This window comes from Anthonomus grandis, chromosome 8, assembly GCF_022605725.1.
Source record: "Anthonomus grandis grandis chromosome 8, icAntGran1.3, whole genome shotgun sequence".
Classification (NCBI taxonomy): Eukaryota; Metazoa; Arthropoda; class Insecta; order Coleoptera; family Curculionidae; genus Anthonomus; species Anthonomus grandis.
This window is the reverse complement of record NC_065553.1, coordinates 33,526,468-33,549,656: the sequence shown is the minus strand read 5'-3', so window position 1 is coordinate 33,549,656 and position 23,189 is coordinate 33,526,468. Positions and strand designations below refer to the sequence as shown.

General features: G+C 33.4%; 2 protein-coding genes across 3 annotated transcripts in view; one reads left to right on the top strand and one right to left on the bottom strand.

Annotated features, from left to right (window-relative positions):
- Positions 1–23,189, bottom strand: part of LOC126739042 (adenylate cyclase type 3) — a 1,002,544-nt gene that overhangs the window by 489,082 nt on the left and 490,273 nt on the right. The window lies entirely within an intron of this gene.
- Positions 1–23,189, top strand: part of LOC126739060 (uncharacterized) — a 65,247-nt gene that overhangs the window by 35,355 nt on the left and 6,703 nt on the right. For both annotated transcript variants that reach the window (XM_050444582.1, XM_050444583.1), the window contains 2 exons: positions 13,763–13,786; positions 14,031–14,045. In XM_050444582.1, the coding sequence (XP_050300539.1) occupies positions 13,763–13,786; positions 14,031–14,045 (39 nt within the window). The remainder of the gene's footprint in view (positions 1–13,762; positions 13,787–14,030; positions 14,046–23,189) is intronic.

Genomic DNA, 23,189 nt, shown 5'->3' with positions numbered 1-23,189 from the left:
CAATCGACAATTGATTTAGTCTCATCCTCAATTTTTTTAGCCAGATCAGCCTTATTTACTTTTCTTATAGACCCATCGTCATGAAATAAAGATGTTGGTACTAATGTCAATTCATGTGATAAAATTGTAGAAAGCTCAATTTCATTAACTTGAGCTGCACATAGTATTCTTCTGAACATTAATTCTGAACCGATAATCATTTTTCCTTTTTTAAGATTTTCTTTCACATTCGCTTCCTTAAATGTCAAAATTTTACCAGAAATTTAGATGATCAACCTTTTCCCAAAATGATTCTGTATTGTTTTCAGTATCATCAATAAAATTATTTAAACTTTGTTCATTATCAGGATGGACCTCTTTTCCTGTACAGATATTTATTAGTGAAGCAGGAACGTTGTTAATGTCAAATGGGTTGCACCAATCGCGCTCAATAATGTTTATCATAGTCTTTACATTATCTTCATTGGTTTTCTGCAATGAATTCCATGTATTTATTCGTTTTAATTCTCTTTGGGTTATTGATTGTAAAAGAAATTTTAAAAAATTGCTTTAAATAATAATAATAATAATAATAATAATAATAATAATAATAATAATAATAATAAATGTCTTTTATTATTCAAATTCATTACAAACTTGATACAAAAAAAAAACAAAGTACCTGAACCTGGCGCAGTCTAGCTTTATATAGCTACTCCACTGAACCAGATCAGGGTATATTTGAAGTAACATTATAACATGTTATATGTAAAGAAATATTCCCAATTATAATATAACACAAAAAAAGTTTTCTTCTTCTATAAAAAACAGCAAATTTGATACATATTAAATAGTAAGAGAATTGTTTTAAATATTCATAAGAACAATTTTATATTTCCTCCTAAATTTATCTGCACGAAGGTCAACAAATTCTGCAGGTATTTTATTGTAGCACTGAACAGCATTGTAAGAAAACGATCGCTGAAACATAGCACTCCTATGGACCGGCATGGTTAACTTATTTCTAGCTCTAACATTTACCCCGTGTACATTTGCTCTAAACAACAATCTATTCCTTATAGTCGCAGGTGCCTTTGGGCACCACTTTTCCACTTTTTCCACTTTTTATCAAAAAAGTGGAAAAATGAAGAATTCTACAATTGTCCATTTTAAGCCAGTTAATTGTTTTATAATATTGCGAAATATGATCATACTTACGTAAGCCATAAACCAATCTGATACAGGCATTTTGAATTTTTTGTATGCGCATTTTACAATCATTATCTAAGCAAAAAACATAAACATAATCACAGTAGTTAAAATTAGAGAGCACCATGGCCTCACATAGGCTGCATTTAAGACTTAGATTAAGAATATCTCTATTACTATATAAGAGTTTTAAAGCTGCAAACGATTTTTGAACAATTTTTTTAACATGCTCCCTGAATCTCAACTTACTGTCCATCACAATGCCTACATTTTTGGCAGTTTCAACAACCGAAAGCTTAGAGCCCTCCACATGAACATTTATTACACTTTTAATATTTGTAATTTTATTTGTATTTCCAAAAACCATAAAACAAGACTTTGAGGAATTTAATTTTAAATTATGTTTTTTAGATAATTGATTTATTATATTTAAGTCATTGTTTATACCAATCTCCGCTTCTTTAAGAATATCAGGTTTGAAAGTTGTATATATCTGCGTATCATCAGCAAACGCTTGCACCTTACAAACTTTTAAGGACTTAAGAATGTCTGCTGTATATACAAGGAAAAGCAGAGGTCCCAGGACAGAACCCTGGGGCACTCCAGACAAAATGTGCCTGATTAGAATAAGAATTATTTGTAAATATTGTCTGAAATCTATTATTCAAATAAGACTCAATTAACTGTATAGACTCCATTGAAAAGCCATAATATTTAAGCTTAGCTAGTAAAAGGGCATGATTTATTGTATCGAACGCCTTAGAGAAATCTAAAAGCACCAGAACAGCAATCTGTTGCTTATCAATAGCGTCCATTATATCATCCAGTACATTTAGTAGAGCTACAGAGGTACCAAAGTTCTCCCTAAAGCCACATTGCGTAGCCGGAATAATGTCATTATCAATAAAATAACAAACCATCTGATGGTAAAGTACCTTTTCAAATATTTTGGAAGTACTGGAAGTATACTTATAACGCGCAAGTCGTTATAATTTTCTGGGCTAGCAACTTTTGATAAGGGTTTATCAATCGAAATTTTTCATTGATCGGGGAAATAGTGAGCTTCTATACAACAATTTATTATGTGGCATATGTACTTATCAATAAAGGGGCTACAATACCTTAACATTTTTGGTGAAATCTGATCCTCAACAGTTGCAAGATTAAGTGTGAAATGCAGGCTATTATCAAATACACCATTCTTATAACACTGAACTTGTTCATTACAATTCGCAGAATTTTGAAGAAATTGAGAAAAAAAGATGTTAATTTGATTTGGATCAGACAGGTGTTCCGGAATATTTGTATTATTTTTATCTCTACAAATGTTAAACTTTTTTAATGACGACCAAAGCTGACGTTTATTTTTTTCGTTACTCAACAGATTAAGGTGTTTCTTTTTTTCTCTTCTAATTGTAGCCAGAGTATGATTTCTCAGAAATTTATAATTCTAATTTTAAAGCACCTGTACTCAATTAGTTTAGGATAATAAGTAATATAATATGTATAGATTATAGATGTATTAATATGTGATGGAAAATTGAAATAAAATTATAAGTTATACCTACTCACCTATGAAATTTTGAGAATATTCTTCTAATGTATGTCGAGTAACCATCCATCGAAGTAGAGCAGAAAGTCCAAATATGCCTGAAGTGAAAATCCAATAATGCCTGAAAGACTTTTACAATTCCGATTTATTGGTTGTTCCAGAGATATCAGAAGCTACGCAATTAAATCGTTTTTCGTTGGTTATTTTAACGACAAAATTGCCATTTGCCAAAAAGTTATACATGTCAGGAACTTGTTTCTTAAGGTCTTCTATATCAGCTAAATAGATTGGAAGCCATTTTGAGTACAGATTTCTGCCAGCAGCTGATAAGTATGGTAGAACATCAAACACTGCAGCCAAATGACTTTCAAAATCTCCGTTTCGCTCAGCACTTAGCATTCTCCAAAGTAAATCAATTGTCTCCAAAAAAAAGTACCAATATTTTAATGTTTTTGATGTGTCACATTTCAAGTTTACAAACTCACTAACAACGTGGTTCTGGTCTTTAAGAATTTGAAAAAGATTATCGGTGTTTGTTGGATTGCCAATAGTCCGGATAAGGCATCAGCTGCCAGTGTTAGTCCTCGAATAGCTCGTGAGTACTGCTTTCCATCAAGCATTAGACGACAAGAGTTTTCTGCATAAATGTCTGATTCCACCAGAATTGATCTAAGTCCGCCATCAGCAAATATGTAATCTATACTTACAATAAAAGCCATTATTAAATGCATCTCACCAAGTTGCAGAGTCACTTTACCAAACAATTCAGGAGGTTTATTCCATAGTATTTTCCGCGCCTTGGCATTAATTGCCAAGTCAGCTGTTATTACAATGTGATCTTGATTTAACTTTTCTGCTAATTGTACTAGCCTTACCATGGCGGTAAAAATTGTATCAAATTCTGTAGGAGGAGCATTTATGAATGGACGGTGCGTAATTGAAGAAACTGGGATATTCTTTTAAGACATATTATTTTGAACACCACTCCACCCCAGGAAAGAATACTCATTTTGGAGAAATTTTAAAAGTCGCCAAAATAAATCAATGTTTTTTGAATTATTTGAATGTTCTCGAGATATTCGTGGGAACTGTAATTTTGAAGGTTCCGGACGGGTTTTAGGTTTATTATATTTTTCCAGTCGCTGAAAACTGATGTCACCGCCTTCTAAGCTTAAAGTGAATTTGCCTCCTTTAATTTGTTCCCTAACTGGTTTTGCAGATTGATTTTCTTGAAACACGACCATGGCCATAGAATGTGTTGTTCCTTTCCCATCGATGGTTTCTTCTTTAAGGTCAAAATTGTCGATACTTGCTCGGATGTAATTTTGTTTCTGAGGCGAAATTTGAGCTAAACATTTAGGTACGTATATGTCTTTGTCATCGATCTCTTGTTCTGCCAATGCAGTGGTTACTTGACGGACCTCGTTATATGAGCAAGTAAGACCAAGTTGTGACAAGGTTTTCAAAAAATGTTTGCTTGGAATATGTGTAGATAAATGTAAGCCAAGGCCAACTTGAAAAGAATTTTTCCTGTATGATTTATCAAAAAGCGCCATTAGGATATTACTGGGTATTACTGCTAATTTATTTGTTTTTTCACATTCAGCCTAAAAAAATGCATTTACAAAAAAGGTATATACGAATTTATTAAAAATAAAACTTTATATTTATTTGGGGTAAATAGAGGAGAGATGACGCACTTTTTTTTAAACTAGTCTGGATTTTAAAATTTAAAAAAAAACTAAAAGAAGAAAAGTATTAGTTTTTTATTAGAAAGCAAGAAATTGACAATAAGATTTAATGTTGGCAAAAATCCAAATTAATTTTTTTCTTATCTCTGCGTCATCTCACCCTATGTATATAGGAGAGATGACGCACTGCCTAAGGTGAGTTGACACTGTATCCAGTCTTGTTTTTTTTTTGGTTTTGCTGTATTCCTCTTTACAACCAACGCAGATATCAGATTCATCATCACCACTCGTCGAATCGTCGTAGGTAACTTCATTATTATCGTCGTCAGATTCAGACTCAGATACGCATTTTTTCTTAGCACCTTTCTTTTTTCCCTTTAACATTGAACTTTGGCCTTTTTTTGCTTTGCTTTCTGCCTTATCCTTTTTGTCTTTGATATTTTCAACAGACGTTAAAATGCTAGCCAGTTGTTTGACTCGTTTTCTTACAGTCTCTACAGCACGTGCCACTGGTACTGGAGATATTTGGTCTAGCATTTTTTCGGGAGTAATGGTATCTGGGTTAGACCAATGAGAACAACCTGGCTGTGGCTCCGGAGGATTATGGCTTATTTTGTTAATGTCCGTGTTATTATCGGAAACTTCCTGTGGAGCGTCTTGTAGACTTTCCTCTGTCAGGTAGGCATAGTCAGGAATAACATCCGGATTAAAGGGTGCGATACCTGTTGCTCTAAACGATGAAACTGCATTTTTTATGTTTGCAGACTTTTCCCACGCAGAAGCAAGTAGTTGTCCAAATTGGAGCCTAGTAATGCGTCTTTCGGGATTAGCTCGTAAAAATAAATTGCAAGCATCATAATAGGAAGCTTTAAAAGACAAATGGTTGCAAGAACTGCGTGGTGGGCTAGGTAGACAAAATAAAATAATATTATTTTCAGTAGCATACTCCAGCATTTCTACATTGCTGCAATGGGAGGAATGTCCATCAAGCAGCAATAGTACTTTTCCCTGAGGTTTCTGTGGTTTAAATTGGTCCCTAAGCTATTTAAAAAATATTTCACTATTTACATATGCTGACTTTTCTGACATGTAGACTAAAGAACCTAGCGGCATCCCATCTTCAAATTCGAATGTATGAATAAATTCAAATGATAGGTATAAAAAGCATTATATCAATAATACTAGCATTATATAATAATACTATCAAAGATATTTGAATTTTTTTTTTTAACTTATATTTAGTAAATAAACGTGCCTTGACATGTGGTTTCTAACCCTACTAGCCGATTGACAGTGATTGCGATTGACAGTAATGACTATTGACACACTTGTTGTTGTAGAGGTTTGGCAGCGTTGCTGTTTCCCATTAAAGTTTGGTTTCGATTTGGCGGATGACGGAGCGTCATAAATCAGGCAGAGCAACGTAAGAGGAAAATTGGGATTTCGTAGCCCCGTTGGAAAAATTTTGTTAGTTTTCCATGTTTTAGTATCCGAGCAGTATCATTTTGCTGTGCAGGGACGGATGGGACAGGCGGGAGACCGGGCAATTTCCCGGTGGGCCGGTTGGCAAAAAGAAAAAGTACCTCACTGACCATATCACTCCCGCCCGCTTAATGGAAATCCTGTTGCGTCACATCATGTCGCGACAAGTTAAAACAATAACAATCATTATATCCACCAATTCCGAACTTAGATGTCATTCCGTCTTGCTAACGATTGCACGAACCGCGCCGCCGCCGTAGGAAATAGTTCTTCGAATTTCGGACTGAACTGAATTGGGTGTTTTTTTGTGATTTTTGTGAGTGGTTATTATATATTATACGTACTATATTATTATAGTTATCGTGCCTTGCTAAAAAATTCATAAACCGGGATAAGAGGATGGATAAAGGAAAAAAGAAAGGAGGGGCGGAAAAACAAAGGGATAGGAAGAAAAAGCGATTGATGGAGCAAGCAAGTAAATGCCAAAATTTGGATTCGTTTTTAAAACCGGTAAACTTAAATGAACGTGAACGTGATACTATAATTAACGCTGATTCTCCCAGTACTAGTCAGGAAAGTACACCAAAAAGTGATTCCACCGAGAATATTAATTCAAATGACGAATCAATGGTTACAGGGGAGAATTTTTTTTTAAACGTCCAGTTTTTGATGAATTAATCCGATTTTTTGAGTATGATCCGCAGAGGCCTGAAAGCTAGAAAGAGATACCTTTTAACATTCAAAAAGTATTTGATACAGATAATGACACCCAATGGCAGTGGCTAACATACAGCACAGGCAAATCTGCGCTATTTTGCTCTATTTGCCTGGCATTTTGTGGCACCAATGAGTCAAACAGTTTTATTGAAGGTATGAGAGACTGAAAACATGTACACCAGAGGTTAAACGAACATGAATCGTCGAACCTCCATACAAGGAATATACAATCGTATATAAGATTTGCAGCCAATAAAACAATAGACAAGTATATATTAAGGCCCGAAGTAATAAAAAAGAGAAATTCTGAAGTTTTCCGTAATAGACAAATTCTTCACAGAGTGTTAGATGTTATTAAATTAATTGGAAAGTGGGGTTTATCCTATAGGTAAGTACCCACTTATTTATTTCTGCTTTTTAGATTTTATTTCATTTTATTCTCGATTTTATATTAATATTATAGTTTTTTATTTCTTATAGTATATGAATAAACATTTCATAGCGCCGGTAATAAACTTAATTTTTGTCACGTCTAGCCCAAATGGAAAAAAAATCAAAAACTATAATTCCGTATTTTTTACAGAGGAAACGCTGATGAAGCTGCATACACGCTAGATGATGCTGATAAGGATTATGGCATTTTTTTAGAAATTATCCTACTTCTTGCCAAATACGATATAATACTAAAACAACATCTAGACAAAATTATTGAAAAAAGTAAGAAACTTAAAAATGCTGGTGTTAAATAAAGATCAGGGAATTTTTTAACATTTATTTCAAAAACATCGATAAATTTAGTTATAACTTTAATAACAAATAAAATTTAAAAAATTATTTGTGAAGAAATAAAAGAGTTTAGAATGTTTTCTCTAGAAATAGATACCACACAAGATATCTCGGATAAGGACCAGTGTTCTGTTGTGATCAGGTGAGTAGTATTCATTTATTCATTATTTATAAAAAAAATTGTTTTTAAAATTTATAATACATTATTAATTAGTCTATGATTCTAACATTTATTAGCCTAATTTCTTTTAAAATCATATTAAGTATAATCTAAATTTCAAAAGACTTAATCTTTCAGGTATATCTACAAAGGAATAATTCACGAGAGGCTTCTAGCAGTAATAAATTGTCATGATACATCTTGACAAGGATTTCAAGATTTAATAAGAGAAGTGGCACAAAAAAACGGACTAAGCATAAACAAATGTATTGCTGATTCAACAGATGGTGCTGCTAACATGCAAGGGAAATATAGCGGATTTACTAGTAAGATGAAACAATAAAATTCCGAGCATGTCCATGTGTGGTGTTATAGTCATATACTGAATTTAGTCCTGGGAGATGTTTTAAAAGGACATATTAAAGCGGCAACCTTTTTTGTATTTCTGAACTCAGTTGCAGTTTTCTTTAAAGAGTCATACAAGAGAATGGATATTTGGAAAAAAACGTCACAAGATCCAAAACTTAAAGTACTACAAACTATAGAAGAAACCCGATGGTGGTCAAAAGAACAAGCATTAACTAAAATATTTCAGCTTAAATGTTCTAGTAAAAAAAAATCTTACCCGTTATATGTAGATCTACTAGAATCACTAGACATCATTTCAAAAGATACAGATTTTAATCCAGATATCCGATCTACGGTAAAAAACTTTAAAATTAATTTGACAAAGTTTGAAACGATTATGATGGCCCATATATTCTTAAAAATATTCTAGATTACAGGACCACTGTCGCGATGCCTTCAAACGAAAGGTTTAGACCTAATTAAAGCCAACGCGATGATTAAGAAATCCATACAACATTTATAAGCCATTCAGAAGGATATGGAATGGATCATAAAATCTGTTAGTGATTTCATGTCTTCAGTTAATGACGAACTAGATGACCGTCAATTGGACATTGAATTAGAACACGATTTTCCGAAGACATTAAAAAGTTTTTTGACGAAAATACGTCTGACGAAGCTCCTCAAGACGAACATAAAAGTTTTCAGGTTAAAACATACAATGTGATTATGGATATGGTATGTAAGTCAATGTCGAACAGGTATGCCCAGAATATAGATCTCTGTGCTGAACTAGCTATTTTTAATCCAGGATATTTTAAAGAAATAAAGGCAAACAGCTCGCTACCTGACAAAAGTATGCATTTGATAGTTGCAAAATTTAATAACAAGGCGACGCCTGACAGAATTAAGGAAGAGTTAATAAACTTTGCTGCTAACTGGGACCTTTACAAGTTATCTCTTCAAGAAACGTTTGCTAAAATCGATATTTCCAATCGTAGCGATAGCGATGACAGTGAAGGGGAGGATGATAGAGACGATGTGCAAGGAGATTGGAAAGATACAATTACAGTTTGCTCTTGCAGGGATTGCGTGTATTGCTATTACGTTGCTATTTTAAAATATAACTTGTATCAGGAGACGTATTCAGTCTTAGCAACGGTGTATCAATCCATTTTGAGTTTGCCAATAACCCAGGTGTCATGTGAGAGATCATTTTCCATTCTCAAATACATTAAGAATAGACTAAGAAATAGATTAAGTGATAATTTGCTTGAATCTTTCATGCTTATGAATATATAAAGATCTCTACTTAATCATTAATGAAGATATTATAAATGAGGTGGCAGAGTTCAGTACCTTGTATAAAAAAAGTTTAATGTACTAAGTTTTTTTGCATTTTCTATGTTTGAGAGTTCGTTGTTCCTTTTTCATTTTCTTATTTTTAAAACTTTTCGGTTGTTAAGTTTGTTTGTTTTTTCTTTTTAATAGTTGACTGAAGACTGAATTTAAAGAAAGAAAAGTTATAATTTAGGATAATATTAGGACATACATATATTATTTGTGTTATAATTTTTTATTTCGTTGTTTACTGAATTTACGTTGATTTTTTAAAACTAAATAAAAAAATGTGTGTTTGTAGGCACTAGCGAATTTTTTTAATATAATTCATCAGGGCTAAGTGGGCCGCTTCGCCCGAAAATTTCTCGGGCCGGTTTTAGAGAGCCCATCCGTCCCTGTTGCTGTGGTATTGCGGAATTTCTATTTTGATAGAGTGAGGCTCCGCGTAGTTTGCACCAAGAGGCAGGGTCAGATCGTGTCGAAGAGAGAGAGTGACAAGTTCACTGCCAGTGTCACCTATCACTGTCTGGTCAGTTGTCAGTTCCTTGTCCAGCCTGTAGCCATCCCGTTATCAGAAAGAACAGTCGACATTTTGTGGTTTTAAGGAAAATGTAAGTTCGTCTTACCGGGAATTCGGTTGAATGGAAAAATATTCCTCCCAAGTTTTGGGCTTTAATTTGATGAACGTCTAGTGGGAAGTTGTAGCCGAGAGGATTTCGGATTGACCTGATATTTTTGGATTTGGTTGGCTGCTCCCACACCATTTATGGGATTTTGAAATTTTCTAACCACAAAACGAGACTCTAGGCCTCGCTCACAACCTTTGGTAATTGCCATAGATTTGACTGTGTGTTTATTTTACTGATTTTTTTTGTCCTCTACTCAAGAGGCCTCTCCTTTTTCTCATTCTGTCCTCTATTCTCTGGTCTCTTCCTATTTTCTGGTTTCTTCTGGTCATCCCAACACTGTTGGAGATCGGCTGAAGTGAGCCTCAACACAGCCTGGACTGAGCATTGTACTGTGGCTCTGCGACTTTGGATTGGAACTTGCCTGAAATCGACTTGCCCATGTGGTCGTTACCCTGGTTGTAGCTGACTGGTTCCAGAGCTGTCAAATTAAGCTACCTTAGCCAAAATACATAAGAGATTAGAGGACACGCAAGTTTTTGCACATTTTATTTTATTTTTCTCTTATTGAACGGTTTGATTTAGGGTTGGGGGTTGATTTATTAATTTGAATTTTATGGGTTTATTTTCTTTTATGTAAAACAAAAACGTTAAGGGGTTCTTGCTAAGTCTATTAATTTTAACCTTCAAAAGGGTTTTCATTTGAGTCGAGCATCGACATAATTGATTTTGACATTGAGCCTGGATCACCTTGTAAGGGATCGGCTTTTGCTACAAATAACCTATTTAGTCATAATGTTGGTTGTTGGTTAACAGGTTGTATTGCATCAACATACCATTAATAGGCTTTTAAATTCGAACCTTACTATTTAAAAGTTTTATTTAGATTAATGTGACTTGACTAGAGATTGTAAAAGGTATTTTAGGGCCAATGAGGTATTGTGAATTAGGCTCCAAACATATACTTCTTGTAAACAACACGTGATCACGATTTGGATTTTCCCCTCGGATTTGTTTTTTTGTTCTAATTCCTCGCCTTAAGCATACCTCAAGTAACTCTTAATTCTTTTATTAATTTTTTTTTATTTACTTAAAATTACTACAGTATTACATTTTAAATAATTATCTAAATGTAAATATCTCAGTGGAATTTAATTTTTGTGACTATGTAAATTCTTGGATGATTATATCAATCTGGTGGACCTATGGATTGTTATTTGAGTTTTCCCCAAATTATTTTCGTTTAGGATCTAGGTACAAGCATAAATATAGGTCATCATTTTCTTGATTAAGGGGGGCTTATATTACCATCATAATATATCAGGGTTTGGTGTAAAATATTTAAATCAAGTGGCGCTCTTATTAAAATTTCTCCCACTACCTTCTCCACTGTCTAAAAGGCGGCCACCAAATCTCTGAATCTTTTAAAACAAAATTTGCTTGTCTGGACTTAAGTAATTTTTTTTTTGTGGTTGGATAGTAGGTATGACTCACACGGGTTGGAAATAAATTGGTTTGAACCGAGTTACGCGCTACAAATCCTTATGCAATTTTTTCAAGAAAACATCAGAATCGTTGATCTGTCAACGTATGGGCAGGCATTGTTGATGACTATTTAATTGGGCCATACCTTCTACCGGAATGGTTAACAGGACCTATTTATCTGCGTTTCTTGGAGGAAGTTCTCCGAGAACTCCTTGAAAATGTTCCACTAAACGTTAGACAGTAAATGTGGTTTCAGCATGATGGAGCGCCGGCTCACTTTGCTATATAAGTACGCGAGTATTTGGCTCAGCGGTTTGGGCACCGTTGGATTGCCAGAGGTGGAGCAGTTTCTTGGCCTCCTAGGTCACTTGATTTAACCTCGCTCGATTTTTTCTTGTGGGGACATCTAAAGTCTTTAGTCTACGAAACTCCAGTAGAATTAGAACTAGACTTAATTGGACGAATGACAGCAGCATTTGAAATCATTCAAAACGAGAATCAAAATTTTAGTCCGCCGGAATCATGTGCGGCGTTTAAATCGGTGTATTGAGGGTGGAGGAAGACATTTTGAACAATTGTTGTGATGGTATCACATACAAAAGGTAAAAATAAATGCATCAGATCCTATTTATTATTTTTACAGCGGACATGTGGAAATCTGTTAGAGGCTGCAACCTAAGTCTGTCAGTCAGTATGCTGATGACACCCAAATAGGAGCAGAATTCTCAAAAAATAATTTTAAGGCGGCTGAAGACAGACTTAATGAAACGCTAAATAGTATATTAACATATTCAAATAATAACGGTTTAAAGTTAAATCTTAATAAATCCGCAGTAATGTTCTTTGGGCCAAATACCGGGTGGGCTAAATCGAATATAAAAATTCAAATGGGTGGTGTTGATATACCAGTGGTTGCAGAGTACAAGAACTTAGGAGTTTGGTTCAATGAAAAATTAAGATTTAGGACACATATTTTAAGGGTTAAACAAAAATCCTATTTTTCATTGCGTAATTTATATAAAAGCAGGCACTTTCTCAACTTCGGTATAAAGAAGCAGTTATGTGAGACCCTGGTTTTGTCCCAGTGCAACTACTGCAACTTTGTCTATGGCCCTTGTCTTAATATGAGTAGTAAGTACAAGTTACAAAAATACAAAACTCCTGCATAAGACTTATTTTTAATCTACGCTTAAAAGATCACGTCAGCCATAGACTAAAGGAGCTTCGGTGGTTAAGTATTGAGGACAGACAGCAGCTTCATTTTGCTTCTTTTCTTCATAGGATGCTCAAAACTGAATCGCCAAACTATCTATTTGCAAAAATTACACCTAGATCAAGCCTTCATAACCGAGATACTAGATATAGAGACTATTATGAAATTCCAAGGCATAAGCGAAGCTTCTTTAAATCTTGCTTTAGCTATACTTCTGTTAATTTATTAAATCATTTGCCTGGAAACATAAAAATGTTTAATTAATCAACTTCGACTTTTAAAAAGAAGTATAAAAGTTACCTTTTTTCTAAATACTAATCACTTTATTTATTTATTTATTTTTTTTTTTGATTAATCACTTGTTTTTGTCTTGTGGATTCTGGAGAGAATTTTACCTTATTTTTTTTTTGCTTTTGATTTACTTTTGTCTGGTAGACTAGAGACTATTTTGTGTTGTTAGAGACTATTTTTTATTTTGATTTACTTTTTGTTTTGTAGATTTTTTAGGGAGAATTTTCAGTTGTATTTTTTATTTATTTGAATATTTAATTTACCTTACTGTATGTTTCGACGTTGTTGTAATTATTGAAATCTTATACTTTGTTTTTGCTATGAATACTCGGCTAGCAACAGCTGTGCTGAATCTCGCCGACTATAAAATAAAGTCGTTTTTTATTTTTATTTTATTTTTTATTTAGGTAATTAATATTTTTTCTAAATTTAAATGCGTCTTTGGGCCGTAGTGGCGTAGTGACACATTTCCGGACATGGGCTCCTACACTCAAATGGATTCTACTGTTGCACTGAACAACCCCTAGAAGTTTGATCCCATAGTTCTGAAACACCCTGTATTATTAATAAATCGTAGATTTCAAAACGTAAAAATGTATGTTTAACGACAACCGGAACTTAACCCATTAGTGCCCAAAGTTAGTTTTTGTTTCATTTTTAAATTATAATTAGAAAAAATACCGTATTATGGGTCTAATAAAGTCGACGCGAAAGGGTTAATCATATTATTACCATAATAAATGACGTTACATTTAAATGAAAAGACAAATCTTAAAATTATGCTTGACAACTGTATAAATAAAACAAAACCATTGAAGTTATAAATGTAAAATTTTTGTTAAATCTCCGTTTTCTTTTTTTAATTAAAACGTTTTTTTTTAGTTTCAGATTTTCGGCAGGTTGCGTGTAAGTAGCCAAAAATATGAAAAGCACAATTCGCTCGTATTTGCACAAAAGTTGTCGTTTTTCTAAAGGATTTTATGGAATATTTATTAATTAGTTACAACTTGGACAGGTTACCGAATTTTTTCGCGTGCTAAATTAAACTTATTTAAGCAAGTAATATGTCTCCAATCCTTCCTTATGACAACTATTTGTACAAATTCGCATTTAAATTATATACGCTATATATATTCTTTTTACTTTTCAGGTTCCCCAATTGTCCGTAAGTAATAAATATTATTGCCAACATTGATCACGTATTAGTTGTTCCTAGTAAAAAATTACTTTCTGATCATTTATATTATAGAAGGTGTCTTAATACGTATGCCGGATTTGCTTCTCAAAAAAAGAACATTATTTAATTATACTGCCGTGTTAAGAAAAAACGCCTTATCTGTTGAAAAGGAAAATGTCCAGGAGAGAGTGAAACATATATAGAGTTGTAGCATCCATATTTTTAAACAAAAATAGTTTGAGGCTAATTTAAAAAAAAATAGTTTAAAGAGAATGTTTCTTAATTTGGGCAGTTTTAGACCCTATTTAATTACCAAGTTTAATAATTGTATAGTTTGGAGAATGGTGTCCATGTTCTGGGATGTATTTTTATAGGTATTTGCCAGCAAACACAGTAGAAAATACAGGTCTTATTTCACCAGAAATTCCTTTTATTATGACGACCGGTTTCGCGATTACAATATCATCGCATCATCAGGTCGAGGACTAAAAGTAAAGGACACAATTTACATAGATACTACGCTTATCAAAAATTGGTAAAATGCTGAATAAAAACGAATTTTAAAGCGTACTTACATTGTTAAAAACGAGATTTGTCAAAACAAAACAAAAGCACATATAGAACGGTACAGTTAAAATTAAGCGAGTAAATCTTATCGTAAAATAACAAATAATACACTTCTAAAAAGCACCGTTACAACACAATAGACAAAACGATCTAAAAACTATGATAACCACCATTCAAACTAATCTGACCAATCGAGTCATCTATATCTAGTTTTCATAATTAAGAAAGAACGTTACAAAGAAATCTATATTTTATATCATATAACCGAATACTAGTTAGCGGTACTAGATAGCGGTATTCACAGTAACTTTAAAATAATTTTTTTTTTTAAACTGTTAAACAGATGTCTCTACCAGCTTATATTAAGAAAACAACGGGGTTTTTATTAAAATAAATTAACCGGAAAGGGAAGGAAGAGTTATTCAAATAAAATATTAATTAAATTAGTTTCAGGAATGTTAATCTGAATATTAAGAGATTTATCATATTCTTTTTTGAGAGATCTTTTTATCTTGAGTAATTCAAGATTATTTAGATTTATGTTGTCCTAAACTCTATGTAAGATCTTGTAATTATTTAGTAGATTGGATGGGTGACCGGTCTCCATAATATGCTTAGCAAATAATGACACAGGATTGTTTTGTCTAATGCATCGGTCATGTTCGCTAAACCGAGCTTTAAAACTACGCTTCGTTCTACTGTTGATTGAATATTTGGAGGTAGTTTTTTTAAGTAATTTTGGGTAGTGGTCCTATAGTTATTAATTTATTTTTTTAATTTTTATAGTTAAAAATAAAAAAGTTATAGCCTGTGACGTTGATTGTGGGACACCCTGTATACCAAAAAAAAGAACTTATTTCTAAGACCATAAAACATACAAATGAATAATTAATTAGGCAAATTTATTTTAATAAATTTTAAAATTATTTTCCTTAAATTGAATTTAAATAGTTTTACATAATACCACACGCCACTGTCCATTTTATGAATGAAGTCGGCCATGTTGTCTCCACTAATGCATTCCCCTCTCAGAAGTGTTTCAGATCCGTCTGCCACACTGTAGTAATTAAGTGATTATTAAGCCATTTAGCTAATTTATATGTTGGAGAGTTAGTGTATGCTACCACCGGTCTTATGGGCATTGAAGCAGGTATATCTGATATATGAACTTTAAGAAGGCCATAAAGTTTAGGAACATTTGTGTTGTTAGCTGAAAGAAAATATCTTAATTGAGGATTGATTAAATTTGTACAAAATTTTAAGGTGTCATTCACTTTTTTGATAAATGATGGTAATCTTGCACTCTGTTTTCGAAAATTATTTTCTTGGATAAATTGTCACTTTAGTGTCATAGTCATTTTTATTTAAGATAACAACACAGTTTCCTTTGTCAGCTTTTGTCAGGGTTAAGTTTGAATTTTGTAATTTATTTTTTATAGATTATACCTTTACATAACCTTTTTAGACTTACTTATTAAAAACGTAAATAATAAACATGATTTTAAGATATATAGAAAACCTAGCCACACTGGAACAATCATACACAATGAGTCATTCCATCCTTTTTCACATAAAGTAGCAGCTTTAAATAGTTATGTAAATAGAGCACTACAGATTCCTCAAACAACTGAAAGCAGGGATAGAGAGTTGAATATTATCAAACAAATTGCCCAAACTCATAATTTTTCTCCCAATTTAGTAGACAAAATAAAAAATAAATTTCTATTACGTAATGCGTTCCAAAATGTCTACATACCACATCAAACAATATTAAGTAATCAGCCAGTAAATAAGTTCATTTCACTTACATACAATGGAGCAGTTTTTTATAAAATCCAACGAGTTCTAACTTCTTTAAATGTTAACGTTGCCTTTAAATCGAGCAATTCATTAGGTAACTTATTGATTAATAATAAAGAAAAAACGGATCCGTTATCTTGTAAAGGAATAGAAACGTATCATCCATTTTTATCTAAGAGACCAAACGAAAACAAAAACAAAGGTAAGGACACAAAGTCACGGTCTCATCCAATCTATATAATTTCTTAAAAAAAAAAAAAAAAAAAAAGCTTAAAAGCTACACGTGTTTCGCTCCTGTCGGAGCATCATCAGGCCTAGACCTACACAGATCACATTACAACTCCAACTCCTGAGTTGTAATGTGATCTGTGTAGGTCACCCATCGAATCTACTAAATAATTACAAGATCTTACATAGAGTTCAGGACAACATAAATCTAAATAATCTTGAATTACTCGAGATAAAAAGGTCTCTCAAAAAAGAATATGATAAATCTCTTAATATTCAGATTAACATTCCTGAAACTAATTTAATTAATATTTTATTTGAATAACTCTTCCTTCCCTTTCCGGTTAATTTATTTTAATAAAAACCCCGTTGTTTTCTTAATATAAACTAGTAGAGACATCTGTTTAACAGTTTTTAAAAAAATATTTTAAAGTTACTGTGGGTACCGCTATCTAGTACCCATTCGGTTATATGATATAAAATATAGATTTCTTTGTAACGTTCTTTCTTAATTATTAAAACTAGATATTGATGACTCTGTTGGTCAGATTAGTTTGAATGGTGGTTATCACAGTTTTTAGATCGTTTTGTCTATTGTGTTGTCACGGTGCTTTTTAGATGTTATTGTTTTGAACCTAAGTTTATTTATTTATTTATTTATTTATTTCAATATACGGCAGAGCCAGTTTACAAAAACAAAATAGATAATACAAAATACTAAACAATATAGCAATATAAATACAATACTAGAATTACAAAAAAAATATATATATACCAAGATAAAACCTCTGAAAAAACAGTCATCAACAGGGCTAAAAACTTAGCACTATCCAAGGAACGTAGGTTAAAGTGTAAGATTATTTATTTTTGATTTGAATGACCGTAAGCCGCCGGAAAATGGATCCAAACTATTTTCATTAAAGAAACGCAAAGTCCTAGTCAGTGGAGAAAAAACCCATAGTTGGCCGAATGAAAGGGTAAACGAAACATAGAAGAGTTGATCCTTCTTTGACATATGTTAAAAGGAATTGCTTCCAAGATGGTAGGACAATGATATAAACCATTTAAGATCTTATAAAACGTTAAAGCATCAGAATAATGCCGTCTGACTTCAAGATTAGGGATATTAAATTGGACACTGATAGCATTATAGTCGATGTAATAATTACGAAAAATATTAACTTCAGCTCTATAAGCAAGGGATCTTAAGAATCTTCTTTGTACAGCCTCAAGGTGTTCAATATGAGAATCATAATAAGGGGACCAAATTACAGACTCATACTCAAGCAAGGAACGTACCAAAGAGTAATAAAGTAATTTGAAACAATAAGGTGAAAGATGTACACTATTTCTAGTGATAAAACCAAGACTACGCATACTCCTGTTAATAATATCCAAATATGCGGCAAAAAAGTTAGCTTGGTATCAAAAAGAACACCTAAATCTTTAACTGTATCAACTGACTTGAGTTCGTTATTGTTGATTGTGTATTGATAATTAATAATTTTATTAGAACGACCAAACGAAATACATACACACTTCTTTACATTCGGTTCCAGACTATTGCTATTACACCACTCAGCAACACTATTTAAATCCAATTGAAGTAGCTCAGCATCAAGATATGACTCAATGGCTTTATACAGTTTGAAATCATCAGCAAAAGCAAGATGTTTTGAATGAACAATTACATCACTCAAATCTCTTATGAACAAGTTAAAAAAAACCGGTCCAATATGCGAACCTTGAGGCACGCCTGAAGATACTTCAATACAATTAGAAATATAATTACTTATCCTGACCAACTGTGTGCGACCAGTCAAAAAACTGTGACAAAACTCGACCAAAGTCCTACCAAGGCCCATAGCCCCAAACTTCTGAACCAGATGTTCATGACCAACCCTATCAAAGGCCTTCGAGAAGTCTGTGTACACACTATCGACCTGTACAGACCTCTCAAAAGCACCAATCAAATCATACTGGTAAGTCAACAGGTTAGTCACCGTAGATCTACCCTGACAAAAACCATGCTGATGATCACTAAGCAATCGCCTACAGTGTCACGAAAATCGCACAGAAAACAACCTGTCAAACAGTTTAGGAACTACAGACTGAATACACACACACCTATATAGTTACAAATATCAGTTCTATCCCGATTTTTATGAATTGGCGTTAAAAAGCTTACCTTCCAATAATCAGGAAATTTGCCTGATGTCAAGCAAGATTAAAAAGGTGATGCAGAGGCTTACTCAAAGTACACACACAGTTTTTAAGAAAAATAGATGGGATACCATCAGGGCCAAAAGAATGTTTGTTCGGAAGGCGTAAGATTTCATCAAATATGTCCAATAAAGAAGAAGAGATGCGATTTAAATTCAGACTGTAATCAAATTTATAGTGAGGAGCCTTGCGGACAGGTTGCCTGTATGTAGTTTCAAAATACCTAGCAAATAAGTCTACAATATCTTGACCATTACCAGCAACCTCGGCTTCCATATGCATGCTATTGGGGTATGAATCAGACCTACGTAATCTATTGATGTGTTTCCAAAATGAAGAAGGATCATGAGAAATTTCAGTATTTAATCTTTCAATATATGACCTAAAACATTCATCACAAAGAGTTTTACATTTATTCCTCAAATTTGAAAAATTAACATAATCCATGGGATTCTTACTATTTTTGAATTTTGTGTGAGCAATCTTTTTTTGAATAACAAGATTCTGTAATTTTCTACTAAACCAAGTGGGAAAATTAGATGATTTAAAATGTTTAATTGGAACAAACATCTCAATAGCAAAATAGAGAGCATTGTAAAAAATATCAATGCATTTATTAATATCCTTCTGATTAAAAGCAGTATCCCAATTCATACAAGCAAGGTAATTATTAATGGCAACAAAATCACAGTTTACAAAATCATAATAATAAACATCATACTTAAGACTAAAATCACAATTAATAGGAATACTTATTTCATAAGCAGGATGGTGGTTTGATGCCGATGATAAATTTTCAGTAGCATATATGACTTTAACATTTGACAAACTTGAGAAAAACAGATCAAGAAATGTACCAAACAAATTTGGCAAGCCATTCACCTGCTTAAGATTAAGATAGTTACAACAACTACATAGCACATTTGCAGATGTTATAGACTCAGCCGTCTCAACATGCAGTGCGTTCACAGTGTTCCTCCATACCACATGTGGCAGATTAAAATCACCACAAAATAGAATATCACAACTAGTATGAACACTCACAAGATCCATGGATGTAGAGGCAAATTCCTCATAAATTGATAAAGGAGAAGCAGGAGGGATGTAGACAGCACCAAAAATGATATTCTTGTCACTGCATGATACAAGCACAAAGATGTGTTCCAGGGTTGAATCACTGGTCTGTAATAACCTGGCTTTAAAACATTTACGAACAGCAATCAAAGTGCCACCACCCCTTTGCCTCCCTGTATTTGTGTAACTTCGATCCTGACGGAAAATATTGAAGTCAGTGAACCTTAACTCCGAGTCTAGAAAATCTTCATTAAGCCAAGACTCCACCAAAATCACAACATCATATATGCAACTGTTGACAGCATTTCGCAGATCAGCTATTTTAGTTCGCAAACCACCTGCATTATGAAAGTATACATTTAGTTTTTTGGAGTCTGCTTAATAACATTATTCCTTTTTTGTTGGACCACTTTAGGAATGCCATGAAAATATTGTATGCATAAGTTCTATTCTGTACGTGAGCGCAAAGTAAGTTCTTCATAAGCATTTTTTACTTGCTTACGTTGAATAGGTGTTAGGTCAGCTTTTATTTTTATTTTAATTTGAAGGTTATCAAGTGATTTACGATTTTTTAAAACAGAGGATGCCAGCTCACTATTAGAAAAAACCACTCTTAAAGGTCTCAATTTGTCTTTGTTCAATTTGCCTAGACGATAGGCTTTAAAACTTGGACAGGTAATATTTAGTCTTAGCAAGCACTCAGTTACATACTTCTTGTCGTGATCTAAATGAACTTTAGATTCTTCGGCATTACTCTCAGGGACATCATAAAAAATAACATTCTTGGATCTGGAAGCTCTTTCGTGCATTTCCTCGTAAATCTCTGCAGGGGTCTGCTCAGCAGCCATGTTAGTCTTACTTACCCCCTGAGATTTTAATTGATCTAACTCATACTTAAGGTCTTGGACCTCAGATTTAAGCTCAGATATCACTGAGCCAAGGTCGCCTGTCTGAATAGCCTTAATTTCATCCAACAGACATGTCAGCTTAGTGTTCTGATCGTTAATAGCATTAAAAATATTTAATATGATCAAAACAACATCCGACATCTCAATATTCTGTTTGTTTACTAGACGATCTTGAATTTTCTCTCCTAACCTCGAAAAGTCGTCAGCTGTTTCAGCGAATTGATCCTGTGCACTGTTCGAAGCATACGGCTGCGAAACACGTTTACGGGCTGTAACGAAATCGCTGTTGGCGATCGCAGGCGACGGCAACAAGTCGGACTGATGACCAGACATTACTCGACCCGACAAAGATGCCTGCTGATCTTGAACCTGATCCGGGTCACTTAACAGATTGGATGGCGCCAACGATGCACGGCACCTAACCTTAACGGCGGCACATTTTTCACAACACCAATTGTGTGAACCAGTCTTCCTAGCTTGTGCGACAACTTTATTAAAACTAGAAACCGAAAGGCCCGTGCAGCCCCTATGGAACCAAGAATTATACAAACTACACTCAACTGAACTAGAGTTTGATGAAAACCCACGACGACATTTACAACAACTACTCACGTCGGCCATCTTGGTGTGATCTTGGTATTATTTGTTATCTTACGATAAGATTTACTCGCTTAATTTTAACTGTACCGTTCTATATGTGCTTTTGTTTTGTTTTGACAAATCTCGTTTTTAACAATGTAAGTACGCTTTAAAATTCGATTTTATTCAGCATTTTACCAATTTTTGATAAGCGTAGTATCTATGTAAATTGTGTCTTTTACTTTTAGTCCTCGACCTGATGATGCGATGATATTGTAATCGCGAAACCGGTCGTCATAATAAAAGGAATTTCTGGTGAAGAGGGAACCTTTATTTTCTACTGTGTTTGCTAGCAAATACCTTTAATAATTGTAGATGAGGCATTTTTAATACTTGTGTTAATTGACTTAAAACGCCTTATGTACGCATGAGAGGTTTTCATATCATATTAATAGGTTTTTAGACCTGCATTTGTTGCTTAAAAAGACCTTACCTATCGTGAGGAAGTTTTTAAAAATTCATTTAATAATGCAAAAAACTGTTTTATACACGCTGCTTTAATTGAATACATCTAAACAGGGTGATTATAAAATAATAACAAAATAGGAAAAACAACTGGAATGATTTATCAGTCAATATCCTGAGACAAGTATGTAGCTTCATTGGAAACCGGCAGTTCCTCCCAAAAATGTCTTCGATTCTCAGGCATCAAATGGCATAACTTTTTTATAATATCTGCCTTTTTCGATTTAGTGACACCTCGAGATTGTGATCTCACATTTGCTTCGGTTAAAGTTTTCAGATATTTTGCTGTAAAAAAACATTTGCTTCGGTGTAATGAGAATTGTATTCGTTTGAATACCATAAACTAAAGCTGCCTCTTTCAAATTTTAGTTTGACAATATCACTAAGGTATGGTCTTGGTGAATACTTATAATTTTCATCAATGAGCTGTGGTCTTTCCAATCTCTAAGGTCACTTAGCTCCATTGATAGGACTTTTACATTTTTCATCTTGACTTGCTCGATGGCACCTTGAAAATCATTTAAGTCGTAAATCTTCCCTCCAGCTCCGGCTGATGGTGGAAACTGTCAGCAGACATAAAAGAATGTCCTGGTTCAAAATAGTAAATTTCTAATACATTTGCAGCAATATCCGATGAGTTAATGATATGTGGCAAAAAAAACTAAAGTCCAATTTTTATTCTGTGCAGCACAATTATCAAGCCAGATTTTAATGGACAAAACATCACGTTGGCTAAGCAAATATTTATGAAAGGCGCTGCAAAGCTCTTCCTTTTTGCGTCCCGCTAATTCCTCATGCCATATTACAGCTGATGGGCCCAATGTTTTTTGATGCTTTCCTACTGCGACAAAACTCTCATTAAACGCAATAATTCTTTGGGTGAACAATACCTCAAAAATATTATTTTTAAAAACTTTTTAACGATCTTTTTCACAAATAGATATTTGGGTAAATTTATTAAAAGTACCAGAAAAGAACTACTAAAATTTAGTAGTTCCTCCTTTTAGTTTAATTAAATGGGAAGAACATATAAATACAACTACTAAAGAGAAGAAAAACAAAAACAAGAATAAAAAGAAACACATTTTTTATTAATACCTGCTTAAATGTATCGATGCGAGGAAGCATTATGCCTTTTTGGAGGTCTGCGGAAACACATATTTTCATTGGCGTCCATTCCGTAGTAGACTCGACATCTTCTCTATATTGTTTTCTTGCTTCGGTGGCC